This window comes from Exophiala xenobiotica (assembly GCF_000835505.1).
Source record: "Exophiala xenobiotica strain CBS 118157 unplaced genomic scaffold supercont1.4, whole genome shotgun sequence".
NCBI lineage: Eukaryota > Fungi > Ascomycota > Eurotiomycetes > Chaetothyriales > Herpotrichiellaceae > Exophiala > Exophiala xenobiotica.
In genome coordinates this window covers 1693594-1713124 of record NW_013562491.1, presented here as the reverse complement: position 1 = coordinate 1713124, position 19531 = coordinate 1693594, and the positions used below count along the sequence as shown (strand labels likewise).

The following is a 19531-nucleotide window of genomic DNA, read 5'->3' as shown; positions in this document are numbered from 1 at the left end:
ACGCCACCCTTCCAGTTCCAGGACCCCTGGTCTGCTCTGCAAGTGGCGATAGCCAATTCTTCCAACCTGGGTGGGTGGCGAGCCTCGTCAATTTTAGGTCGATGGGTCCGAGCCTTGTTTTGGGCCTCTGATGGCCCCGACTCGTCGGATTGATCCTGGCCGGCACATTTGCCACAGTGAGCTTCCAAGCACTTCAAAATTAGCCCAGACTTGCTTGGACAAGCAGAATTGTCCCTTGGATCAGTAACGATGCCGGATGCCGTGGGTCTCGTCTTGAAGCGCCGTGATCATACGAGACCTTCGCCATAAGCTCGCCCACAAGCTCATTGAGGGCCTGCAGATATCTTAAAACTGTTGTTCGAGAAGATCTCCCCCGTCTGGAGCACAGAAATCGGACCACGACTGAAATATGAACGAAGAGCTTGCCATATCACGATAAGTCTGCAAGCCTAAGTCGATATCCTGCGTGGACGGTGCAAAGCATGATGTCGATGCAAACCAACCTATCAATCATTAACTTCACTCCGTATGACTGGACTGGATATGTGCTTTCGGAAACAACTGGTCTAATCGAATGGGACTTCCCCAAGACCCTTGCTTCAGGTAGGCGACATATTTTTACCTTCATGACAATGCCACTAACGAAGATGAAATAGGGCAAACATATGAGGCTGCAATCGTAGTCGATGCCTCGCACGGCAGCACTCCAACAGCAGCCCAAGCAGATTGGCCATTCTCATGGATCGATCAAGCTCATCCAATTGCCGACCTCAAACTCGCCGTGTCTGGCGACAGTCAGGATGGGTATGACTATGCTATCAGCGCTGAGCTCGGCCAATATGGCACAATGAGAAATCCCAAAGGCTCGACCATCGGCATCCCTTTGACTGACCAAGCATGGTCTCCATTCATCCTCGTCGGCAGCAATACCAGCCTCGAGGGCAACAATCCTCCGCTCGACTGGATGGAGCAAAACTTGCCGACCATCGGATGTCTCACCCTCCAGGACATTGTTTTACCAGGCTCTCACGACGCCGGGATATCAGAAATCAACTATGCTCATGGCGGAAATGCAGACAACACACAAACGCAGTCCCTCAACATCGAAGGACAACTTCAAGCGGGCATTCGCTACTTCGACATCCGCCCCTCCATCTCCCACGGCCAGTTCTACACTGGCCACTATACCGATCAACTTGGCGCCAATGGCGAATCCATAGCAGACATTATTTCTGACATCAACCGCTTCACGGCAAAGGGGTTTAACGAACTCATCATCCTCGAACTCAGCCACAGCCTCGATACCGACAATGACTACGACGCCTTCGACGACACACAGTACAGCAACCTCCTCACACAAATATCCGAGAATCTGAAGCACTTACACACCCGCCACGGCTCCGACCTGCTTACCAAAGTCCCTCTGTCAGACTTCATCTCTTCCGGCCCCGCGGTGGTGGTCATCTGTGACGAGCGCGACAAGAACTGGCTCAAGGCCAACAAATTTCTGAACAAAGGCTTCTACGGTCCAGGCCAGCTCCCCGTGTACAACAACTACGCCGACACCACGGAACTGAATACAATGCGACAGGATCAGTACGCCAAATTCGCCGCGCAGACGAAGAAGCCCGATAATCCCGACCAATTGTTCCTTTTGAGCTGGACGTTCACGCAGAATGTGATCGATGCGATTGGGATTGGAGGGTCGGGGTCTTCGGTGCTCGATTCGGCCACTTATTTCAATGGCTTCCTCGCGCAGACTGGGGGTACGGTACCCTATACGGGCCCGGTAAGCTGGGCGCAGAAGGTCGGGAGCGTGCCGAATATAATCATGATTGATAATGTGCCAGGAGACAATAGGTTTCTCGTCACGTTGTGTATTGGGATGACGAGGTGGTTTAGTAAAGATAAAGAATGTTCGTGACGAAAAGGACAGTGTTCTATGGGTATTTGTCGTGCATTGCCCTCTCTCCTTGCGCCTGTCATTCGACCGGGGTGGTCTTGGTCAACGGCAGCACAACTGGCAGTGCTGGACTCTGGATATGGATATGGATCTATGATCGGGTGCTGGTATACTCTCTCAGAGGATTGGAAGGTTCGAGCGCGCTGTGAGGATAGATCTCGTCGTGGCTACAGCCGCCTTTGACTTGGACCTTGGTGTAAACATGAAGTAGTAGCATATTGACAGCTCAGCTCAGCTCAGCTGTGCGCAATTGTGCTTCATAGTGGAAGAACTCGGAGCCTCGCTTTCGCGTTTTCATGACAGTCATAACCTCATAACCCGTCGAAAAGCTCCTTCTTTATCTAGGTGGAGGAGCAGGCTTTCTATCTTCACCGTCTTCTCTGTCGTCTTGCTATTCCTGCTCCATCTGTTGTGCTTCCATCTGTTGCAGAAGAATCTGGTCATGTTGTAGCTTCTCATCAGTCATAACCTATCGAAAACCTCGTTCTTCACCTAGGTGGAAGAGCAGGCTTTTTCTCATCAACATCTTCTTTGTCGTTTTGCTTTTCCTGCTCCATCTCTTGTGCTTCCATCTGTTGCAGAAGAATCTGTTCACGTTGTAGGGCATCCTCGTCGATATCGGTCCAGCCTACTTCGGCCAGAATCTTGCCCACCATGTTCTGGTACTTCAAATGGCCCGTGACGTCTCGGCTCATGTCGTAGTTTTCCACTCCATAGACGCTACTGATCTCCTGTAAGCCGGCGATGCCGAGCTGCACACTGCTCGTACGGTACAAGAAAGCCAGAATGTAGTCGTTCGTGGAATAGACGTTGACCAAGCGCCCACTGACGACGCTCCTCATCGAGCGCCAGACCTCATCGTCGCTCGGGACGGGCGCGCCCATGAGCACCACACTGTCGATCAGGCCGAACGCTTGTCGCCGCGCGAGCGCCAGCAGACAGGAATATATCACTCTGGCGCCGAGAGAATGGCCGACGAGACTGACCGGTCGCTCGCCCTGGGCCTTGTTGATCAGCGCATCGGCCAGCACTTCGCCGGCCTTCATCGCTCTCAACTTGGCGATCCCGAACGGGCTGTCGACCAGCTTTGCCACTTTCAAGATACCCAGCGGCGCCATCAGCGCGGAATACAGCCCGGCCAGCACGGTCTTCTTGATGATTTCTTTCTTCAGATATGACCACGCCTTACTCGTGACGAAGTTCAGCAATGCATTGCCCAAATTCTGCAGCGCTTGTAATTCCCACCGCAAGGCGAAGGCTTCGCCGGCGTCACCTAGGACGCGCCAGGGCGATTTGACCTCTTCCTCCTTGGTCAACCAGCCCGTGATGCCGATCGTGACTCTCAGCCGCCGTCTTTCTTGCTGCTTCTCCTCGCTGTCACCGACCGAACAGCGCACGGGGAGAAATGCGAAATCTTCAATCTCTCTCGCATACTTGTCCATCATCTGGCCCGTCATGCGACCTCCGTACGCGCCGAACAGGCCGCCCACGAGAACGCCGCTGCTCGCCAGTGCGCCCAGATACCCCGCTGCTGCCGTCGCGCCGAGACCCAGACCGCCCAACAATCCGCCCACGCCGGCTGCAACAAGAGGTGCCGCCAAGCCGCCCGTGACGCCGATAAGTGCAGCGCCCGCGACGCTGGCCAGTCCGACTTTCCACTTCCGTGCAGTGGCGCTGGCCTTTTGTGCCGCGGACGCGGAGTCACCGGCGTCCATCTTACTCGCGGCGACAAGAAGGCCGTACGCGGTGTCCTTTTCCATTTTGCTCACTTCGCCGACTGAGATGTGCAACGACGAAGCCAGACGCAGCATCAGCGTGCGTGAGTGAGCGCGGTATGTCTCTAGACTGAGAAGGAGAAGCAAGATGGCGTTGAGGATGGTCGAACGTTCGATGTGGCTTAGGTTCGCCAACGGTGTTGGAATGGGAGGATAGATGACGGCGAACCGAGCGTCTGCCGCCTTTTCGCGCTCGTTAGGGGTGTATTGTTGTGCAGCAGGTTGGGGAGGTGGTTTGCGAGACTGCTGCTGTTGCTGCTGCTGGCGTTCGTCACGAGAATTGACCACCTCGCCTACTCTCAGGATGACGCTTTCGGACCATGTGTCGAAGAACTCGAGGGCTGATTTCTTGAGGGCTTGGGATTGTGGAGTGGCGGATAGGGTGGCTTCTTCTTCACGTTTCGCCGCTTCTCTCTGCTCTTGTTGCAGGGCTTGGATTTCGGCATCTTGGCTGGCCACGCCGGGGTCATCGAGGTTGAGTTTCGATAGGTCAACCTCTTTAGTATCCGGGTTGGCAGTCTCTGTACTGTCTGGGTTGGCAGTCTCTTTGGTGGTGGATGGTCGTGGTCGCTCGTCAAAGCACTTGATGAGATCGGTCCGCATGGCCTCTGTGACATTGGCCATCAAGACGCTGAGCTCTGCGCGTTGCTCGAGTGTGAGGAGAGTCGCCAGGGAATGGTCTTCTGATTGGTCATTTTGAGCGGTCCGCTTGGGACTGGATGTCCGAGGTTTGAGGCTGAAGTCTGATAGAGAAGGCATCTTGGCCTTCGGTCTCTGAAACTGTGTTACAAGGTTGATTCGACCCTCTGATTTCTCGTCTGGCCTCGAAAATCAAGATCTGATTTGCATAGATGATGAATACATACTTGGGTACTGTGCTTGTCATCTTGACGTGACAAGGCCATGACGAGTGCCAAGACCGGTGCATATTACTTGTAGCAAGTTACTCAGAACTCAGCCTCGTCAGCCTCGTCACTCTTTCCTGGCCTCTGATCAATGCTGGAGCTATGTGGTACGGTAACAGACACTCGGAAACTCCTCACGCCCGATACAATTGCGGGAAGTGATCTCAAGTCCTGATTATATACATGTTTGTCGACTAATGCCCGAGGACCTATCCTTGGGGATATCTCTCTGAGCGTTCAGCCAAACCCTTGATTCAGAAGCAGGTCAACAATGTTTTGAGGAAGAAGTCCATGTGTCTGCTCGGAGCGGCGTCATTGCAATATTCGAGCCATAGAAAGTGTAAGATGACTCCGTCCCAAAATCGGAGACCTAAATCATTGCTCCATCCATGTATGAAACGCAGGTGAAAGGATTTTGAACAATCATTAAGCAACAAAATGATAATCAACGCCGACAATAGCGCCAGAGAGTCGTCCAGTATCTATTCTTTCGCATCTTCCCGATACCGCTTGATCGCAGGAGCCCATTCATTCAGGCAAAGGTGGCTTCAGGCCATCACGGTCATGCCGTGATATCCGACACAATATCCGTCACGGCATCAGTAACTCCAGAAACATCCACAGTCGGCGAGACATCGATGTCAGGACTGATGTTGATGCTATCCGCTCCGGGGCTGTCGCAGTTGGTAGGGCTGAAGGATGAGCCAATGCAGTCATCGCGTCCGTTGAGTTCTCGTGCTGGTGCTGGCTCAGGAGCTCGAGCCACGATTGTAGGGGAGATATCAATGGTTGGATCCAGGTTGATGCTGTCTGCCCCGGGGCTGTTGCAGTTCGTCGGGCTGAATGAGGAGCCTAGACAAAGGTTGTCATCGTCGCCTGGATTAGCCTTGGCAAGCGGCAGGGCGAGTGCTGTGGTGGCTGCCACGAGGGCAAGGAAGAGGGTTTTCAAGTGCATTCTGTTGGAGGAGAGGATGTTGTGTGCAAGGTGTTGAAGTATGGGTATGTCTGCAGAGTATGGATCCGGATAGCAACAAGGAAAAGACTTTGGATCGTTGTGGGCGCGTCGGACCTACCGCATACTCAAGTACTTTAATCAGGAGAGTGATCTCCGGGTACATGTGCAGACGTGTCCTGTCAAGAGTTGCTGATCATTTCCTTCCGACTGAACCACAGTTTCACCAGACAGCTGGATTCAAGCAAGTCAATTGTTGATCTTCACCTTCAAAAGGAAAATTGGATCTACATTCGCTTCTCTCGGGCGCCACGACATGCGCTATTGCGGAGTCCGGATTGGTGGCGTACCTGATCTACGTAATACCGGATAATGGCCTGCCAGGTTTTTGGGTCGTTCTCTCGCTATTCTTCTTTCTGCGAGGATACTTGTACGGTCAAGTTGATGCATACAAAGTAAGTCACGTAAAACAGTTGGAGTTGGGAGTTGTGCTGGGGCCGACCAAGCGACAGCCAGCACTAACGTCATTGATTCTATCTATCAAGCCTCCATTGGAGTGCCGGTGAATGCCCTTCGAGGCCTTCGAGTAAGTTCCCGAGAAGACACAATCGCTCTGGACTTCTCAGGGCATCTGTCCGCCTTCTTCGTCTCGCGGCTGTTCTCGGTTGAACAGCAAGCTAAGGGTGACCACAAGCTTGCCGACTGCTGAGATGACGAGGGCGTTTGCGGAGCCAATTCCACGATGCATGAAAGCGCCGGCGAAACTGCCGGCGACCAAAGCTGCCAAAAACAGTGCTCGTCGGTCTCTCGGGTGATTATGAATGGCGACGAGCTGCGGATCGACGACAAGGTCAACCCACGCAGCGGTCGCCATGGCAGTGGTAATCTCCGGTATCCGCATAGGGCGCATGCATGCGACTTGAGCCCCGGATGAAAAGGCGAGGAGGGTCATAGCCCCGAGGGCATAACCTCCAGAAACGCGGACCCCGGTAGAGAATTGAATTGCGGCCGCTGCAAAGACCATCACCGTCTGAGATAGGTTCGACAGGAACAGCCATGCCCGCCGCCGTGGCCCAACGATGTTGCCAATCTGTCCCGTGATGATGGCACCTGCGATGAAGGATCCGAGACTTGTTCCAATATTGGGGACATTGAACAGGTCGCCGCCCATTCCCGCTAACCCGACTGCCAGGACCACAGAGTTGCCCGTCTGATTAGACGCAAAACAATGGAAGTCCGGAAAGCTGATGGCATCTTGAATACCGGTGCTGAATGTGAGAAGGAGGAGTTGAACTTCGATGAGCCAATCGACTCGAAGAGGAGCCACAAGATATCTCTGCAACTTGGCCGCAGGAGGCGAAGACTTGACTTGCGACAGTTCTTCGTCAGTAGGACCGTAAGGATCGGGAGACGAGAACATACTGCAACAATGGCAGCGGATTTTCGATTCTGTCGCTTGGCTTAAGGGCTTGGAACACGATCGATTTTGTTCATCCTCTCAATTATACTTCCTCATGGCAGAGGATTTCTGAGGCGCCGTACGGTCGGAAGCAAGGAACCACCAGCATATGCGACCACCTCCGGAAACCCCGATCGGGGACCCAGCATTGACCCGATAACATCCCCGACAAGATGGCAATGCGCCTTTTTCCTTCCACATTGGACTCTCAGATCCCGTATCGAGGAGCTGCTTGCTGTCAACAGATGCAATCCGCATCCCTATATACCGAAACGTTTCTTGTGTACCGAAAAGTCGAAATACTTACACCTCGAGTGAATCACACCAACCACTGCACCAAATGATTAACACGATCAGCATTGCAGAGTGTCCCCGCATCATTTTCTGTTCCTTGCATCTTCTCGCAACTGCCGTACCCAAAGAATACGAGGTGCTGGAGACAGCAATCGAATGTATATCGCGCCGATTGTAGGTCTGTTGACCCTCCCATCATCTGGCCCACATTCATCCCTACAGGTCGATTGGACTATCCATCCGACCCCAGCTGGCATTTCATCCATTCTCCAATTGGTTATGGCAATCAGCCACATTATGTTGGACTGGTCTCATCGAGTCTTCGATCCTCAGACTAAGTCAGAAGCAAATGGCCGGCCGCGACTTCTGACCATGGATGGGTTTGGGCCCATAAATCCCTCGAGGTCTTGCAATGCTGCCATGAGAACCATGTTATTCTCTGTCGACTTCCCTCTCACACGTCCCATCAGCTTCGGCCATGCGACGTCACAGTGTCTGATCCACTCAAGACAGCATATCGCGCCCGAGTCGAGGAATGGTACCTCGAAGGTGCAAACACTGTAGGTAAGCAGCATTTCAATCTTTTGTATAGTCAAGCCCGATGCGTGGCATTCACCCGCCTTCCCCATGAATATCAAGTTGGCATTAGGCCACAGCTGGCTATTTCACTCCGGACCGCGACTGAGTTCTCCTCCAGAATGAGTATTACGGTAGTTTTCGAACTTCTCAGCGGCAAAAAATGTTTCCAGCGATACTTTTTTCTCTCGGCGGTTGACTTGTGACCAGCATTAATATTTTGAACCTCCTTTCTTCTCTCTTCCTGTTCTAGCCTCAATTTCTCCAAAAGGCTGGCGACTTGTAGAGTGTGAGAATGGTTAGGGCCCAGAACTTCTTGTCTCCCTAATAATGCACGTTCAAACATTGCTCGGGCTTCTTCGGCCTTGCCCTGGTCACGAAACAGCAATCCAAGGTTGCGGATTACATGGAGAGCCGGAATTGTCTTGGATAGGAAGTTCTTCTCGTAACCCGCCAGCGCCCGTCGACACATCTCCTCCGCCTGCGCCAGTCTCCCCTGGTCATAGTACAAGCCACCCAGGTTGCTGACAGTCTGTAACGTCGACGAGTGTGCCGGGCCCAGCGCCTGTTCCTTACCTGCCAGCGCTCGTAGGTAGTACTTCTCCGCCTGTGCCAGGTTGCCCTGGTTTTTGTACAGGACCCCCAGGTTGTTGACCGTCTCTAGTGTCGACGTGTGTGCCGGGCCTAGCGCCTGCTCGCGCCCCGCTAGCGCTCGTAGGTAGTACTCCTTCGTAGAGTCAGCTTGCCTTGGGCGTAGTACAGGATCCCTAAGTTGTTGACCGTCTGTAGCGTCGATAGATGCGTCGGGCCTAGCGTCTTCTCCTTGCCTGTCAGCGCTCGTAGGTAGTACTCCTCCGCCTGCACCAGCTTGCCCTGCTCGCGGTATATGCTCCCTAGGTTGTTGACCGTATCTAGCGTCGACTTGTGCATCGGGCCTAGCGCCTGGCCCTTCCCTGCCAGCACATATCGGTACATTTGCTCCGAAGCTTCAAGCCGCATTTGTGAGGCAAGTAATAGTGCAACAGATCCAGCATCCTCCAGGCGACTGGGGGGAATATGATCCATAGAATTGCCTCCTTGAAAACCGACTCGTACTAGTCGAGTCGCATGAGCGGCGAGACGATTGTAACTGAGACGTTCAAAAGAGTCCCAGTCGTCGCGTGTAATCGACGCAGCAACGCAGTCGAAAGCATACCAGAGCTGCCGGCCATCGAGGTCCTTGTTGAGAACTGCTAGCGTCCAGTCGTGTATGCAGTTATGCATGCTCCACGATTTCGTTGCCACTTGAACTTCAATAAAGCAATAATCTGCTAGTCTTCTCATCACACTGGCGAATTTCAAGTCGTCTTTGATGACCTCATGCAGCCACTGTGGTGAGTCAGGGCTGAATCCAGCGGAAAAGAGTTCATACCAAAGACTCTGATTGTCGAAGTAAGCCAACGATCTCAGGAGCCTGGCCGCGATTTGATCTTCTTTTTGTAGTTGTGAGTATGATATATCCCATGTTGTAGAGAGTGTGCGGTCCCGATAATCCTGGAGCGGGGGAGGCCGTTGCGAATTAACATCAAACCGCTTTTCATATTCCCGTAAGTAGCGTTCAAACGTAAGGATATTCTGGTGAAGATATGCTCCAGCTGTGGCTAAAGCGAGTGGGAAACCTGCAAGCCGTGCTACTAGACGCCTTGCATCAAGGTCTAGTGAGACTGGTTAGCGAACGGTCAATTCTTTCATGGATGGCATACCGGACGCGACATTTTCTCGTCGTGATCTGCTTTGTAGAATTTCGAGGCCGTCATCTATCTCGTTCTGGAGCGGTCCTATCCGCAAAGCCGAGCCGGCGACCTGATCGGGCCGCCGTGTAGTGACGATGATGGTACCGTGAGAGGCCGGCGGATAGTACTTTTCAATCGAAAACTGAGCTGGGTCGTCATAGTTGTCGAAGATCAGCAGCCACTGTGTGTTGGCGTTGGCAGATAACCACCGATGTACTTGAGCGTAAATCCGTTCATCATCCAGGAGTCCTGGTTCTTGTACATCAAAGATGAGCTCCGCGATGGATCGGAAGCTGTCTTTGAGTGCGGCTTCAGATGCAGCATTCAGCCAGAAGACCGATTGATAGAATTGGCGCTGGCGGCGAGCATAAGCTATGGCAAGCTGCGTCTTACCAATGCCTCCCACACCACCAAGAACGAGCCGGCGGTGCTCTTCACACGTGTCACCCGGCTTTAGAATGTCCCTGATTGCATCGATCTCAGACGTCCGCCCTACAAAGAGGCTCGGGTCGACATACGGCGCCTGGCTAAGCCCACCGCTTACAGTTTTCCGAAAGCTGAAATCGGCCTTAGGCTTGTACTAGTAACTAGCGGCAACGGTCAGCTTATTCCACCAAGTTCGTGAAGGTGGTATTGATTGAGGACGTATAGGGCTAAGTTCTGGATGTTGAAACTCCGAAACCAAAGGTTATGGAGGATTCAATCGTGAATACAGTAACTGAGGTCTGATATGAAGTTTATTGCACTGTCATGGGAGTTGCTAGCCCAGCTCCCTGAGCCTACTCGTACCATGTATCCAATTGATACTGCCGAGCAAATTGCCATCAACGTATAGGATCTATTACTTACCAGATCCAAAGTTCTGAGTGTTGACCGGGCCATTGTTGTCAATTTGTTTACCACTGCCAGTATTGACATTGTTTGTCTGTGCACCGCCACCACTGTTGAATGTGAAGCCTGCAATTTCTTCATCGGGCACTGAGGATTTCACAGACTTCATTTCCTCGATAATATTGTCCAGGGCAGCCTTTTGATCTGACTTGGCCGATTAAACTGAACGGTGGTTGACAATGAGTTAGACGTCTTCAGTAATGGATTTCATCAACTTTTCGACCTTGTTCCCTTTTCCAAGTCTCTTGAGGATCTTCAGATATTGTTTCTTCCATCCATCATCTTGACCAGGGATGACTTTTTCAAATATCTCTCGCAATCTTCCAGCTTTCACATCAAACGTATCAAGAATCTTCTCCAAGGCTTCGCAGACATCTGTAGGCATCGAGTCTTCCGTCGGTGCCAAATGATTCTTGCATGTCTCGAGAGTATCGAGAATGATGGGTAATCGACGTCCGACAGCTTCAAAGGCGTCGCCTAGCTTCAAGTCTTTCCGGGCGCTACCGTAGGCCTTGATCGAGGCCTCGATGATCGCAATGACTCCGGAGATACCACCGATCACTTCCGCCCCAGACATTGAGATGAGAGAGGTAAAGGAGATCTGAAGTTCAGCCCCTATTGTGGAATCTTGCCAGAAAGTCTTTCATTAGAATGTTCTCAAGCAACGCCCCGGCAGGTGTATTCCAGGAGCACGCTATGCAGGCACCAGAGCTGAATAAAGGAGAAGCATGTTGAAGAACGGCGGTCAGGCTGAGTCCCAGCGGTAATACAAACTGGCCAGAGCATAGGCGAAGTCACGAAGCGCCTGAATCTCTTGCATGGGTGGCCTTCCTACCAGTCAGTGCTGTCTAGGACTCGTCACTTGTGATGGCTACCTAGGTTGGCATTTCCATTCCTACTGGGCACTTACCTGACAACTTCGCCTAGAAGGCCCTTAGTAAAGTAGAGCTGGCACCCAATCATCCCTTGATTGATGCCTTGGAAACCCTTTTTGATGCCTTGCATATTCATCCTTTGCATATCTAAATTTAGAACATCAAGGAGAGTTGTTACAGGCGATCACAAGGTCACAAAACGGGATTGGTATGCAACGATATCAATGCGATCGAGAAAGTACCGTTACATGCAGGTGAACAACACGCAACACCATCAAGGACGTGAAATGGACACCGATTTGGTCTTGGAAATGATACACTATAAGAATGGAAGATCAGTCTGGACTTTCTTGGCAAAAATCCATCAGTGTATGGATACATGCGATGTGAATACTACAGTACCATCGAATATTGGGCCAGTTTAACAAGACAACAATTCATCACAACAGAGGGATTTTGGGCTCAAAGCAACAGCCATGAATATGAACATAAACGCTGCTACCTCTTCATGCTCTCGACAGCATTGCTGCGAGAATCCCGCCTGCAAACATGGAAGGCACCGAGATGAAGGAACTAATCCCCATCGATGCCATTCCACTTAGGCCATGTCCACTGGTGCATCCGCCAGCCAATCTCGCACCAAATATCAGAGCGAATCCACCCACCAGCGCCGCTGGAAACGAAATGCTCCTTTCTGGGGAAAAGCTCTCCAATATCTCAGGCACTGCATACGCCACGAGCTTCGCACCGGCGACCAGGCCGCCGACGAAGATCATATTCTCAACCCCGGGAGCCGGTGGTTTACCTTCTACGCAAGACCAGAAGAACTTGCCCAGATCTTCATAGGCGGTGCTGACCCCGATCGGTCTTTTCACAAAGGCCACCGAGGAGACTTGTGCCAGCCCGATCAACACGCCACCGACCACAGGATGAACCAGGTAGTGACCCCGCGGCGCAAAGGCGTTGGCAGCCAAAATCATAGACCACAGTGCCGCCTCGAGGACCAGCATTGTGTTTGAATCGCGCAATCCGGTCGCTTCCGACACGCTGTGCTTCGCACTCTTGTCGGCGGCGAGCTGCTTATTGCGTTGGTTCCATTTGACAAAGGCAATCCCGCCAAGCAGACCGCTCAGTAACAAGGCTCTGCTGCCGCTGACGCCCAGAGCAGCCTGCACGAGCACGGTTCCTGGGCAGGCTCCGGTGAGCCCCATGCCGGCGCCCATCAGCGCACCACCGACGATGTTGCCATCGTACCTGCCCAGCCAGCCATATGAGTTGTCCTTCTTGCAAGCAATATGGACGAGCCCGGCGCGCTTGGCTGCCGCGAAGACCACAGTGCTACAAGCCGAAGCTGTCAAGAAGGTGAGAAGCATGTGGTAATCGGTAAACTTGAGCTGATTGATGATGACTGACGGTGCCGCAACGTTAGACAGCGTGAGGGCTGAGCCGAAGATGACGCCTGACGCGAGGGATGCTGCATTTGAAGCCATGGTGAGCGTGCTGATGGATCTCTGTGTGCTATGCAGGTTGGAAACTTTTGCAAGGCTGGGCTTGTGGACGGGGGATATACTGCTGCGATTGAAGACAACGAACTGTGGTACAGAGAATGCTGAGGAAGATAGATGTTGGTTCACCAGAACTGGAGTTGGTTTAGGTTCACTGCACAGTGTTCTAACGGTTCGTTACTCTGCATAATATACATTTTATCGACTGGGCGGGCCCATCGATCTCATCCCACCTGGTCGCAAGCATACCGTTTGTGGATTGATCCAGCAGTGGAGGCCGATGAAGTCGGTTTGCTGCTGACATCATTCGCCGAATGCCCAAGCACATCCTGTACCACGGTTCCAGAATGTTTGCTAGACTCTACCTCGAATTTTAGTGGCGGCCGGTTGTGTTCAAGTTCAGGTCCCCGAACCCCATGTGGTAAATTTCGTTTCCCAAAGGACTCGGAGTTGTGGCGATGCCGGGGATCTCGGGACTGTCCACATCGCGCATCTACGGAGTGGTGCTTGGCAGTCTTACGGTAAGGGAGGTCTGAGCCTCGGGGACCCCTTGTATCTCTGGTGAGAGATCTGCTCGGCCGTTTGAGCCGGGTTGAAGTCAGGTAGAAGATGGAAGTGAAACCATCAGTTCTTTTGGGTGCAGAGATTACGGTGTAGTGCGTATGATTATGATAATTATTTCGTGTCTTTATAAATAATGTTCTTCGCTTTTCGTACTGAGATCAGATCCTGTGGACTCTCGGAAGTGCAGAAGAAGAATACAGACATGTTGTCCACACACCAAAAACAAAGGAGATCAAATAGACAGACTGAATAGGCGCAGCTATTTTGCATGGTGGACACTCAGTCTTTCCTGAGACGCAAGGCAATGGAGCCAAGCACACGATATCCGGCAATGATGCCAACGATAATGCCACCCCAGGTGCCCGTTTGGTCGATGGCAATGTTGAAACTCTCTAGGACGGCAGCACCGTCGATCTTGCCCTCAGAATTCGAGGGACTTTGGTAATTGCAGTAGAACGAGCCGTCGGCATTGCGGGAGCACGAATAGCCGCGGTGCTTGAACTCATTGACCATCATGCCTTGGAACACGTAGGCTTGGTAGTCGATGTAGTGGAACACGTACTTCCAGAAAGGTTTGAGAATATTCATGGGCACAAGCAAGCCATCGATGCACATCCACAGCCCATTGGCAAAGGCCGTCACAGCGAGCGCCACGACGATTACAGGGAAGATGGATGATACCAGAACCAATAGTGACTCAGCAGCCACAAGGTCAAGGAACAACCACAGCACCCACATCCAGTAGGCGCCGCCGTCGGGCCGAAAGTTGGACAACCAGTAGATGACGACGGAGAAGGTCAGTGTAATCAAAAACAAGAAACGGCAAGCCGATGAGGAAATTGGCGATAGCGAAGGTCAGAGGTCCGACTAAGCCGTTGGCGCGTTCATTGGCGAAGGTTGCCCGGTCTTCCACGAAGGCAGGCACGTATGCGACCGCCATAAAGGACATGAACGCTCCGCCAAAGAAGATGGCGTTGATGAACGGTTGAATGTGCGTCCGCGTGGCGGTCTAGAGAAGACCAGGATCAGAAAGCCAACGTATCTCTCTGCACCGCACCATATCCACCCAATAATGCAAAGTACTTGAGATACAAGAGAATGGGTGGTGACGTGTCAGCCATATTCATAGCTGACGACTAGTTATGTGAGCTCTCCTCTCCCGGTACTTTGGCGTCAAATCCGCTACTCGGGTCGTTAGCACTGAGAAGCCGTATCTGGAGAGATGGAAGCTCTGGACACCCCTGTAACACTGCTGCGGGTAGCTGGCAAGACTTACTTCAGGACGATTCCCACGTAGCTGTAGAACCCTGTATAGTGGACCGCGGCGGCGGCACCGTCTCTGCCCAGCACTTTGACGGCCTTGTCCCAAATTGCTTGCTCGAGTATTCCGGGCCTGCCAAGAGCTGTTGCCAACTCGAAGGCAACCTTTCCTTCCTCAGTGAGTGTCTCTGGACACCTGCCAGCGTGGATCTCATGTAGCTCAGCCTCCGAGATCCCCTCTCCGTTGGCGATGATGGCGTGCGCGTAGTTCTCATAAGCGGCCTGTGATCGCGCTCCAGCTACAGCAATCACCACTTCGCGGCCGTACGACGACAGGCCAGGGATCATTCGTAGACCCTGCGCTAGACGATAGAAAGGCTCACCGAGTTGTGGGTGATGTAGCAAGATTCCAAAGGGCCCAATTAATGTGCCATCTTCAAGAGATGTCTGAGGTGCACCGTCATATCGTGCGTTCGTGTAGTCCCCGAACAACTCGTGGACTGGTTTCTGCTCGTCAGTCAACTTCGTGGGCGGCGTGAGGCCGAGGCGATTCGACATCGCGGTGTACCAGAACCAGTCCTTGAGCTGTCAATACCTTGTGCGCAGAAAGCGGATAGTGAGCTTTTGTTCACAATGGGGTTGAATGTCGAACCAAATGAAGAATGCTGGAGATGTCAGATATCGATCAGGTCAACGAACGTTCCGCAAGCTCCGTCTCCTGTTTGCGCCCGATTCCTGAGGAGCGGGGACGATGGGGACTACATTTCGGGGTATTTAGGCCTCCCTCGAGGCCTCCCCAGCCTTTGATTATTGGCCGGCTGCAGGTCCGTTTCACGAGCATCTCGTGCTTGGGAGCGAGAGGTAGACATCATAGAACAGTCGTCATGACCGGACTGCATCGAAAGACACAACGAATGAGACCCGGTAGGAGTCGGGGAGACAGTCAGGCTCAAGGCTAGCTTGCTACCTTGAGCACGAGCTTGTGATGGACGACTGGGCGCTTCCACATAATCATTGTGACACTGGGAGAGCGTGTTCTGATGCGGAATGAGTGGAGGTCTTCGAAATCGCGCCAGAGCTCTTGCACAGCTATCAGGACGACCTGGAACTAGCCGACAACCAAATGCTTGGAGCCGGGAAAGGTCGGCTCTCAGCTCATCCTGGGTGCGCTGGAGGAATTGGTGTCAAAGCCCAGTTACTTTCTTGATGGTGACTGTACTAACGATCGTCCAGCATCGATACGCCCCTCATTAAACGACTAACAAGTACACGTCACCAAAGAGGCCTCAAACCTGAATGAAGAGACACAAAGAGGAGGCTTGTAATGCCACCGAAGCTTCACATGAACTCGGGGGACCGCTTGGAATACCATCCGTCTCCTCGAGGTAGGGTTGGTGCGGATGATTCGCACATCGGAACACCACGCGAGGTAGGAACTGCACAACGGTCGATCTCGATTGGGCCTCCATGCTGAGTCGTTCGCGAAGAGGGCCTCCGAATGTGGCAATAACGGCAAGATTAGCATGTCGACGTACGAGTATAGAATGAATGTAGAGCGAGTGTTGAAGCATTGGCGCGTTGGATCGCGCCTACTGGCGTTTGACTATAGCGCGTTCCGCCATAGTACAAAGCCCATCAGCCCGCCCTCTCCACGAGTAGTGAGATACCATGCTCACGCACGCCTCGCAAAACAATCCCCATTCTCAGATGGCATTAAGACCAGCTCTTCAGACTGTACCATTGAATATAGGCGGCTGCTAACGACTCAAGATCTCGAGATTGAAGCCACCGTCTAACGTTTCGATAGCCCTGTCATTCCCTAGAAGACTGAGGAAAAATGGAGTCAAGATCACGCTCTGTCATTGCCGCTCACTATTGCCGCGGTCTGCGGTTAAGACGGCATCTTCCACCCACTAATGTTGAAATAGTCCATCACAGCCGAGACGTGATCCCACAGGCTTGAAATGGACTACTGCTTCAACTTCAGATCTTCCTCCGACATGTCAAAATTCACACCATGTCGTTGAAGTGGTCCTTGGATCATCTTGCGGCGGCCGATACGACGCAGAATAATGTCGAGTGACGCTGAGAGGCAGGTCAGTGGCGGTGGGGAAGATGAAGCGCGGCATGAAAAGCACGAAAGCCACAACGACAGCAACCTCGAAAGTGTTGCTGCCTTCGAGAGTCCTTTCGATTTTCCAGCGTGGCGGAAATGGACAATGACGACGCTATTAGGCGGCATGGCTGCAGCTGTCACGTTCGGCAGTTCAGTCTGGTCGTCGACCATTCCTGTAACGACGAAACAATTTGATGTCAGTGAAAGTGTCGCAGTACTGGGAGTATCACTCTATGTCCTGGGCTTTGCCTTTGGACCGATTGTTTGGGGTATGTTGTCCGTTCTCTTTCTGGTACTTCTTCTGGACTCCGAGGAAAATGTACTGACGATCGAGCAACTACACAGGCCCTCTATCTGAGCTCAAGGGTCGCCGACTTCCTATGTTCTCCGGATTCTTCATATGGGCACTGCTGCAGATTCCTGTAGGCGTTGCGAACAATTTGCCAACCATTCTGGTCTGTCGACTGCTAGCAGGGTGTTTCGGCGCAGCACCTATGGCACTCATCAGCGCAGTGTACGCCGACTTCTGGATGCCAGCTGAACGCGGCACTGCTACTGCAGTCTATTCCGCAGCAGTCTACATCGGCCCTACGCTAGGCCCTATATTTGGCAGTCTCCTCACAGAGAGTAGTCTGGGTTGGCATTGGACCGCATGGCTTACCCTTATTATGGGTGCTGGCGCAGGCATACCGGCCTTCTTGTTCGTCCCTGAGACCTATGGGCCTGTCTTGCAGGCACGAGCGAATAGAAAGGCACGTTTAGCCAACGATGGTGGCTTTCCGCATGAGGACGGCAATGAGCAGTCTCCAACTTTTCAAATCTTTGTCCGCAAGTATATGGTCAAGCCGATAAAAATGCTCTGCTTTGAGCCTATGGTAAGGAACCTCGTTCTTTCCCTTCGTACCGTGGCTGACTCCTGTAGTTGATCGTCATGACGCTGTACATATCCATCGTCTACGGCATTTTGTACCTTACGTTCTACGCTTTCCCTTATAGCTTCGCTGAAGGTCGAGGATGGGATCCTCGCGTGGCTTCTCTGCCATTCCTCAGCATTCTCGTCAGCGTACTGGTGGCCTCCGTCGGAGTGGCGTGGTACTCGCGGGAATATTATCGACCACGGCTACGAGCTCGCGGATCAGTGCTCCCCGAAGACCGTCTCCCACCAATCATGCTCGGCAGTGTCCTATTGCCGGCTGGGCTGTTTTGGTTCGGGTGGTGTTCCAGCAGCCATATATCCCCTGTCCCTCAGATCATTGCAGGTCTACTTATTGGTAGTGGGATCATGCTGATATTTACCAACGGCGTCGCGTATATTGTCGACATCTACCTCGAGTCTGCCGCTAGCGCTCTGGCTGTAAACACCTGTTGCAGGAGTTTGGTTGCGGCTGGTTTTCCTCTCGCAGCACCAAGAATGTACAGACATATGGGCGTGCCGTGGGCTACGAGCGTCCTTGGTTTCTTATGTGTCCTTCTCGTGCCCGCTCCTATCCTATTCTACAAGTATGGACGACGACTACGGCAGATGTCACGTTACGCTCCGACGCCGCGATAGCCGTCGGGACGATCGATCTTTCAGTCAACCGCAACTCGCACAATCTGCGAAACAACTGTCCAGCGCACGAAACGCATTGAGGGCGCACGAAGCGTGTGGCATGAGGCCTGTGATTGTGCATTACATATATCGGCCCCACCCACACCAAGCCCTTTTACTTATTCAGTCTTGAGACTGGCACCTTTCAGCACTGCGTACTTCTCTTGTGGGATACCGTCATCCCATCGGCGGTTATAATACTCATCCATCTTGGTGATGCGGCCCTGCTCATCGATCTCCGCAATCAGGCACACATGGCAGACATAGTCCTTCCCGCTAGCCTTGACAGCCACCTCGCCGCTGGGACGGACAATGTCGTTTGCGCAGCGGCCAATCCAGATCAGTTCGAGAATAGCACCCGAGGCAGTAGGGATTATGGCCTTTGCAGCCCCATTAGCGAAGAAACATTCAGCCCCAGAGGAAAGAGATTGATCTGTACCTTTACCTCGGTTCGAAAGGGCTGATTACAATGGTTCCAGGCGCGGTAGAGTCCCAAGACAGCCTCGTGTCCAACACGGGTCACGAGGAATGCATGGTCCGACCAATGGATGTCTGGATGGTAGACCGAGAGGAATGACTGTACATCTTCATCAGTCGACTGTGGTTTCGAGAAGTCCGTGACGAATTTGTGAACAGTTGTTTGCACTTGAGCGATCCTCTCAGGGTTGATTATGATTAAGGACATTGTCGATATTCTGAATGAACAAGGTTGAAAGGTATGCTCGTTTTGGCCGAAGTGTCAAATGGAGGACCACGATGGTACCTTCGAAGCCGAGGGCTAGGTGTGTGCTCACTTTTATGTCTCGGTGCTTTAGGCGTCCACCCAGTAAATGCAGAGATGACTCTCGATACGAATGCGCAGTTGAATTTACCGAGGAGTTCGAGCTGCTCACGCGCACATGGACCATGCTGAAGTGCTCAGCTGCGGTCACCATGCCATAGGAATCTGTTATTTCTCTATGGCTGATGAGTAATCAGATTGTCTTGGGAAAAGACTTGATGCATCCAGTAAGGCCGGACCTCGGTCCACCCG

The 19531-nt window shown here is 52.5% G+C and overlaps 10 protein-coding genes across 10 annotated transcripts; 2 read left to right on the top strand and 8 right to left on the bottom strand.

Moving 5' to 3' along the window:
- Positions 1-485: 485 nt before the first annotated feature.
- On the top strand, positions 486-1924 carry PV05_06827 (uncharacterized protein; the record flags this gene model as incomplete). The annotated part of the gene is made up of 2 exons (XM_013459601.1): positions 486-603; positions 657-1924. The coding sequence occupies 2 exons, from the start codon at positions 486-488 to the stop codon at positions 1922-1924; spliced, it is 1386 nt and encodes a 461-aa protein (XP_013315055.1).
- A 527-nt stretch (positions 1925-2451) lies between these two features.
- On the bottom strand, positions 2452-4586 carry PV05_06826 (uncharacterized protein; the record flags this gene model as incomplete). Its single annotated transcript, XM_013459600.1, has 1 exon — positions 2452-4586. The coding sequence occupies exon 1, from the start codon at positions 4495-4497 to the stop codon at positions 2452-2454; it is 2046 nt and encodes a 681-aa protein (XP_013315054.1). The 5' UTR covers positions 4498-4586.
- A 619-nt stretch (positions 4587-5205) lies between these two features.
- On the bottom strand, positions 5206-5598 carry PV05_06825 (uncharacterized protein; the record flags this gene model as incomplete). The annotated part of the gene is made up of 1 exon (XM_013459599.1): positions 5206-5598. The coding sequence occupies one exon, from the start codon at positions 5596-5598 to the stop codon at positions 5206-5208; it is 393 nt and encodes a 130-aa protein (XP_013315053.1).
- A 619-nt stretch (positions 5599-6217) lies between these two features.
- Positions 6218-7015, bottom strand: PV05_06824 (uncharacterized protein; the record flags this gene model as incomplete). Its single annotated transcript, XM_013459598.1, has 1 exon — positions 6218-7015. One exon carries the CDS (start codon positions 7013-7015, stop codon positions 6218-6220), a length of 798 nt encoding a protein of 265 aa, XP_013315052.1.
- Positions 7016-7982: 967 nt separating this feature from the next.
- PV05_06823 (uncharacterized protein) lies at positions 7983-10696 on the bottom strand (the record flags this gene model as incomplete). Its single annotated transcript, XM_013459597.1, has 5 exons — positions 7983-8651; positions 8705-9618; positions 9667-10160; positions 10241-10283; positions 10546-10696. 5 exons carry the CDS (start codon positions 10694-10696, stop codon positions 7983-7985), a joined length of 2271 nt encoding a protein of 756 aa, XP_013315051.1.
- Positions 10697-10771: 75 nt separating this feature from the next.
- Positions 10772-11164, bottom strand: PV05_06822 (uncharacterized protein; the record flags this gene model as incomplete). Its single annotated transcript, XM_013459596.1, has 1 exon — positions 10772-11164. One exon carries the CDS (start codon positions 11162-11164, stop codon positions 10772-10774), a length of 393 nt encoding a protein of 130 aa, XP_013315050.1.
- Positions 11165-11968: 804 nt separating this feature from the next.
- Positions 11969-12952, bottom strand: PV05_06821 (uncharacterized protein; the record flags this gene model as incomplete). The annotated part of the gene is made up of 1 exon (XM_013459595.1): positions 11969-12952. One exon carries the CDS (start codon positions 12950-12952, stop codon positions 11969-11971), a length of 984 nt encoding a protein of 327 aa, XP_013315049.1.
- Positions 12953-13810: 858 nt separating this feature from the next.
- On the bottom strand, positions 13811-15349 carry PV05_06820 (uncharacterized protein; the record flags this gene model as incomplete). Its single annotated transcript, XM_013459594.1, has 4 exons — positions 13811-14092; positions 14268-14540; positions 14698-14713; positions 14808-15349. The coding sequence occupies 4 exons, from the start codon at positions 15347-15349 to the stop codon at positions 13811-13813; spliced, it is 1113 nt and encodes a 370-aa protein (XP_013315048.1).
- A 1430-nt stretch (positions 15350-16779) lies between these two features.
- Positions 16780-19349, top strand: PV05_06818 (uncharacterized protein). Its single transcript, XM_013459592.1, has 3 exons — positions 16780-17176; positions 17253-17782; positions 17830-19349. Exons 1-3 carry the CDS (start codon positions 16864-16866, stop codon positions 18457-18459), a joined length of 1473 nt encoding a protein of 490 aa, XP_013315046.1. The 5' UTR covers positions 16780-16863; the 3' UTR covers positions 18460-19349.
- On the bottom strand, positions 18618-19183 carry PV05_06819 (uncharacterized protein; the record flags this gene model as incomplete). The annotated part of the gene is made up of 2 exons (XM_013459593.1): positions 18618-18878; positions 18944-19183. 2 exons carry the CDS (start codon positions 19181-19183, stop codon positions 18618-18620), a joined length of 501 nt encoding a protein of 166 aa, XP_013315047.1.
- Positions 19350-19531: the final 182 nt, after the last annotated feature.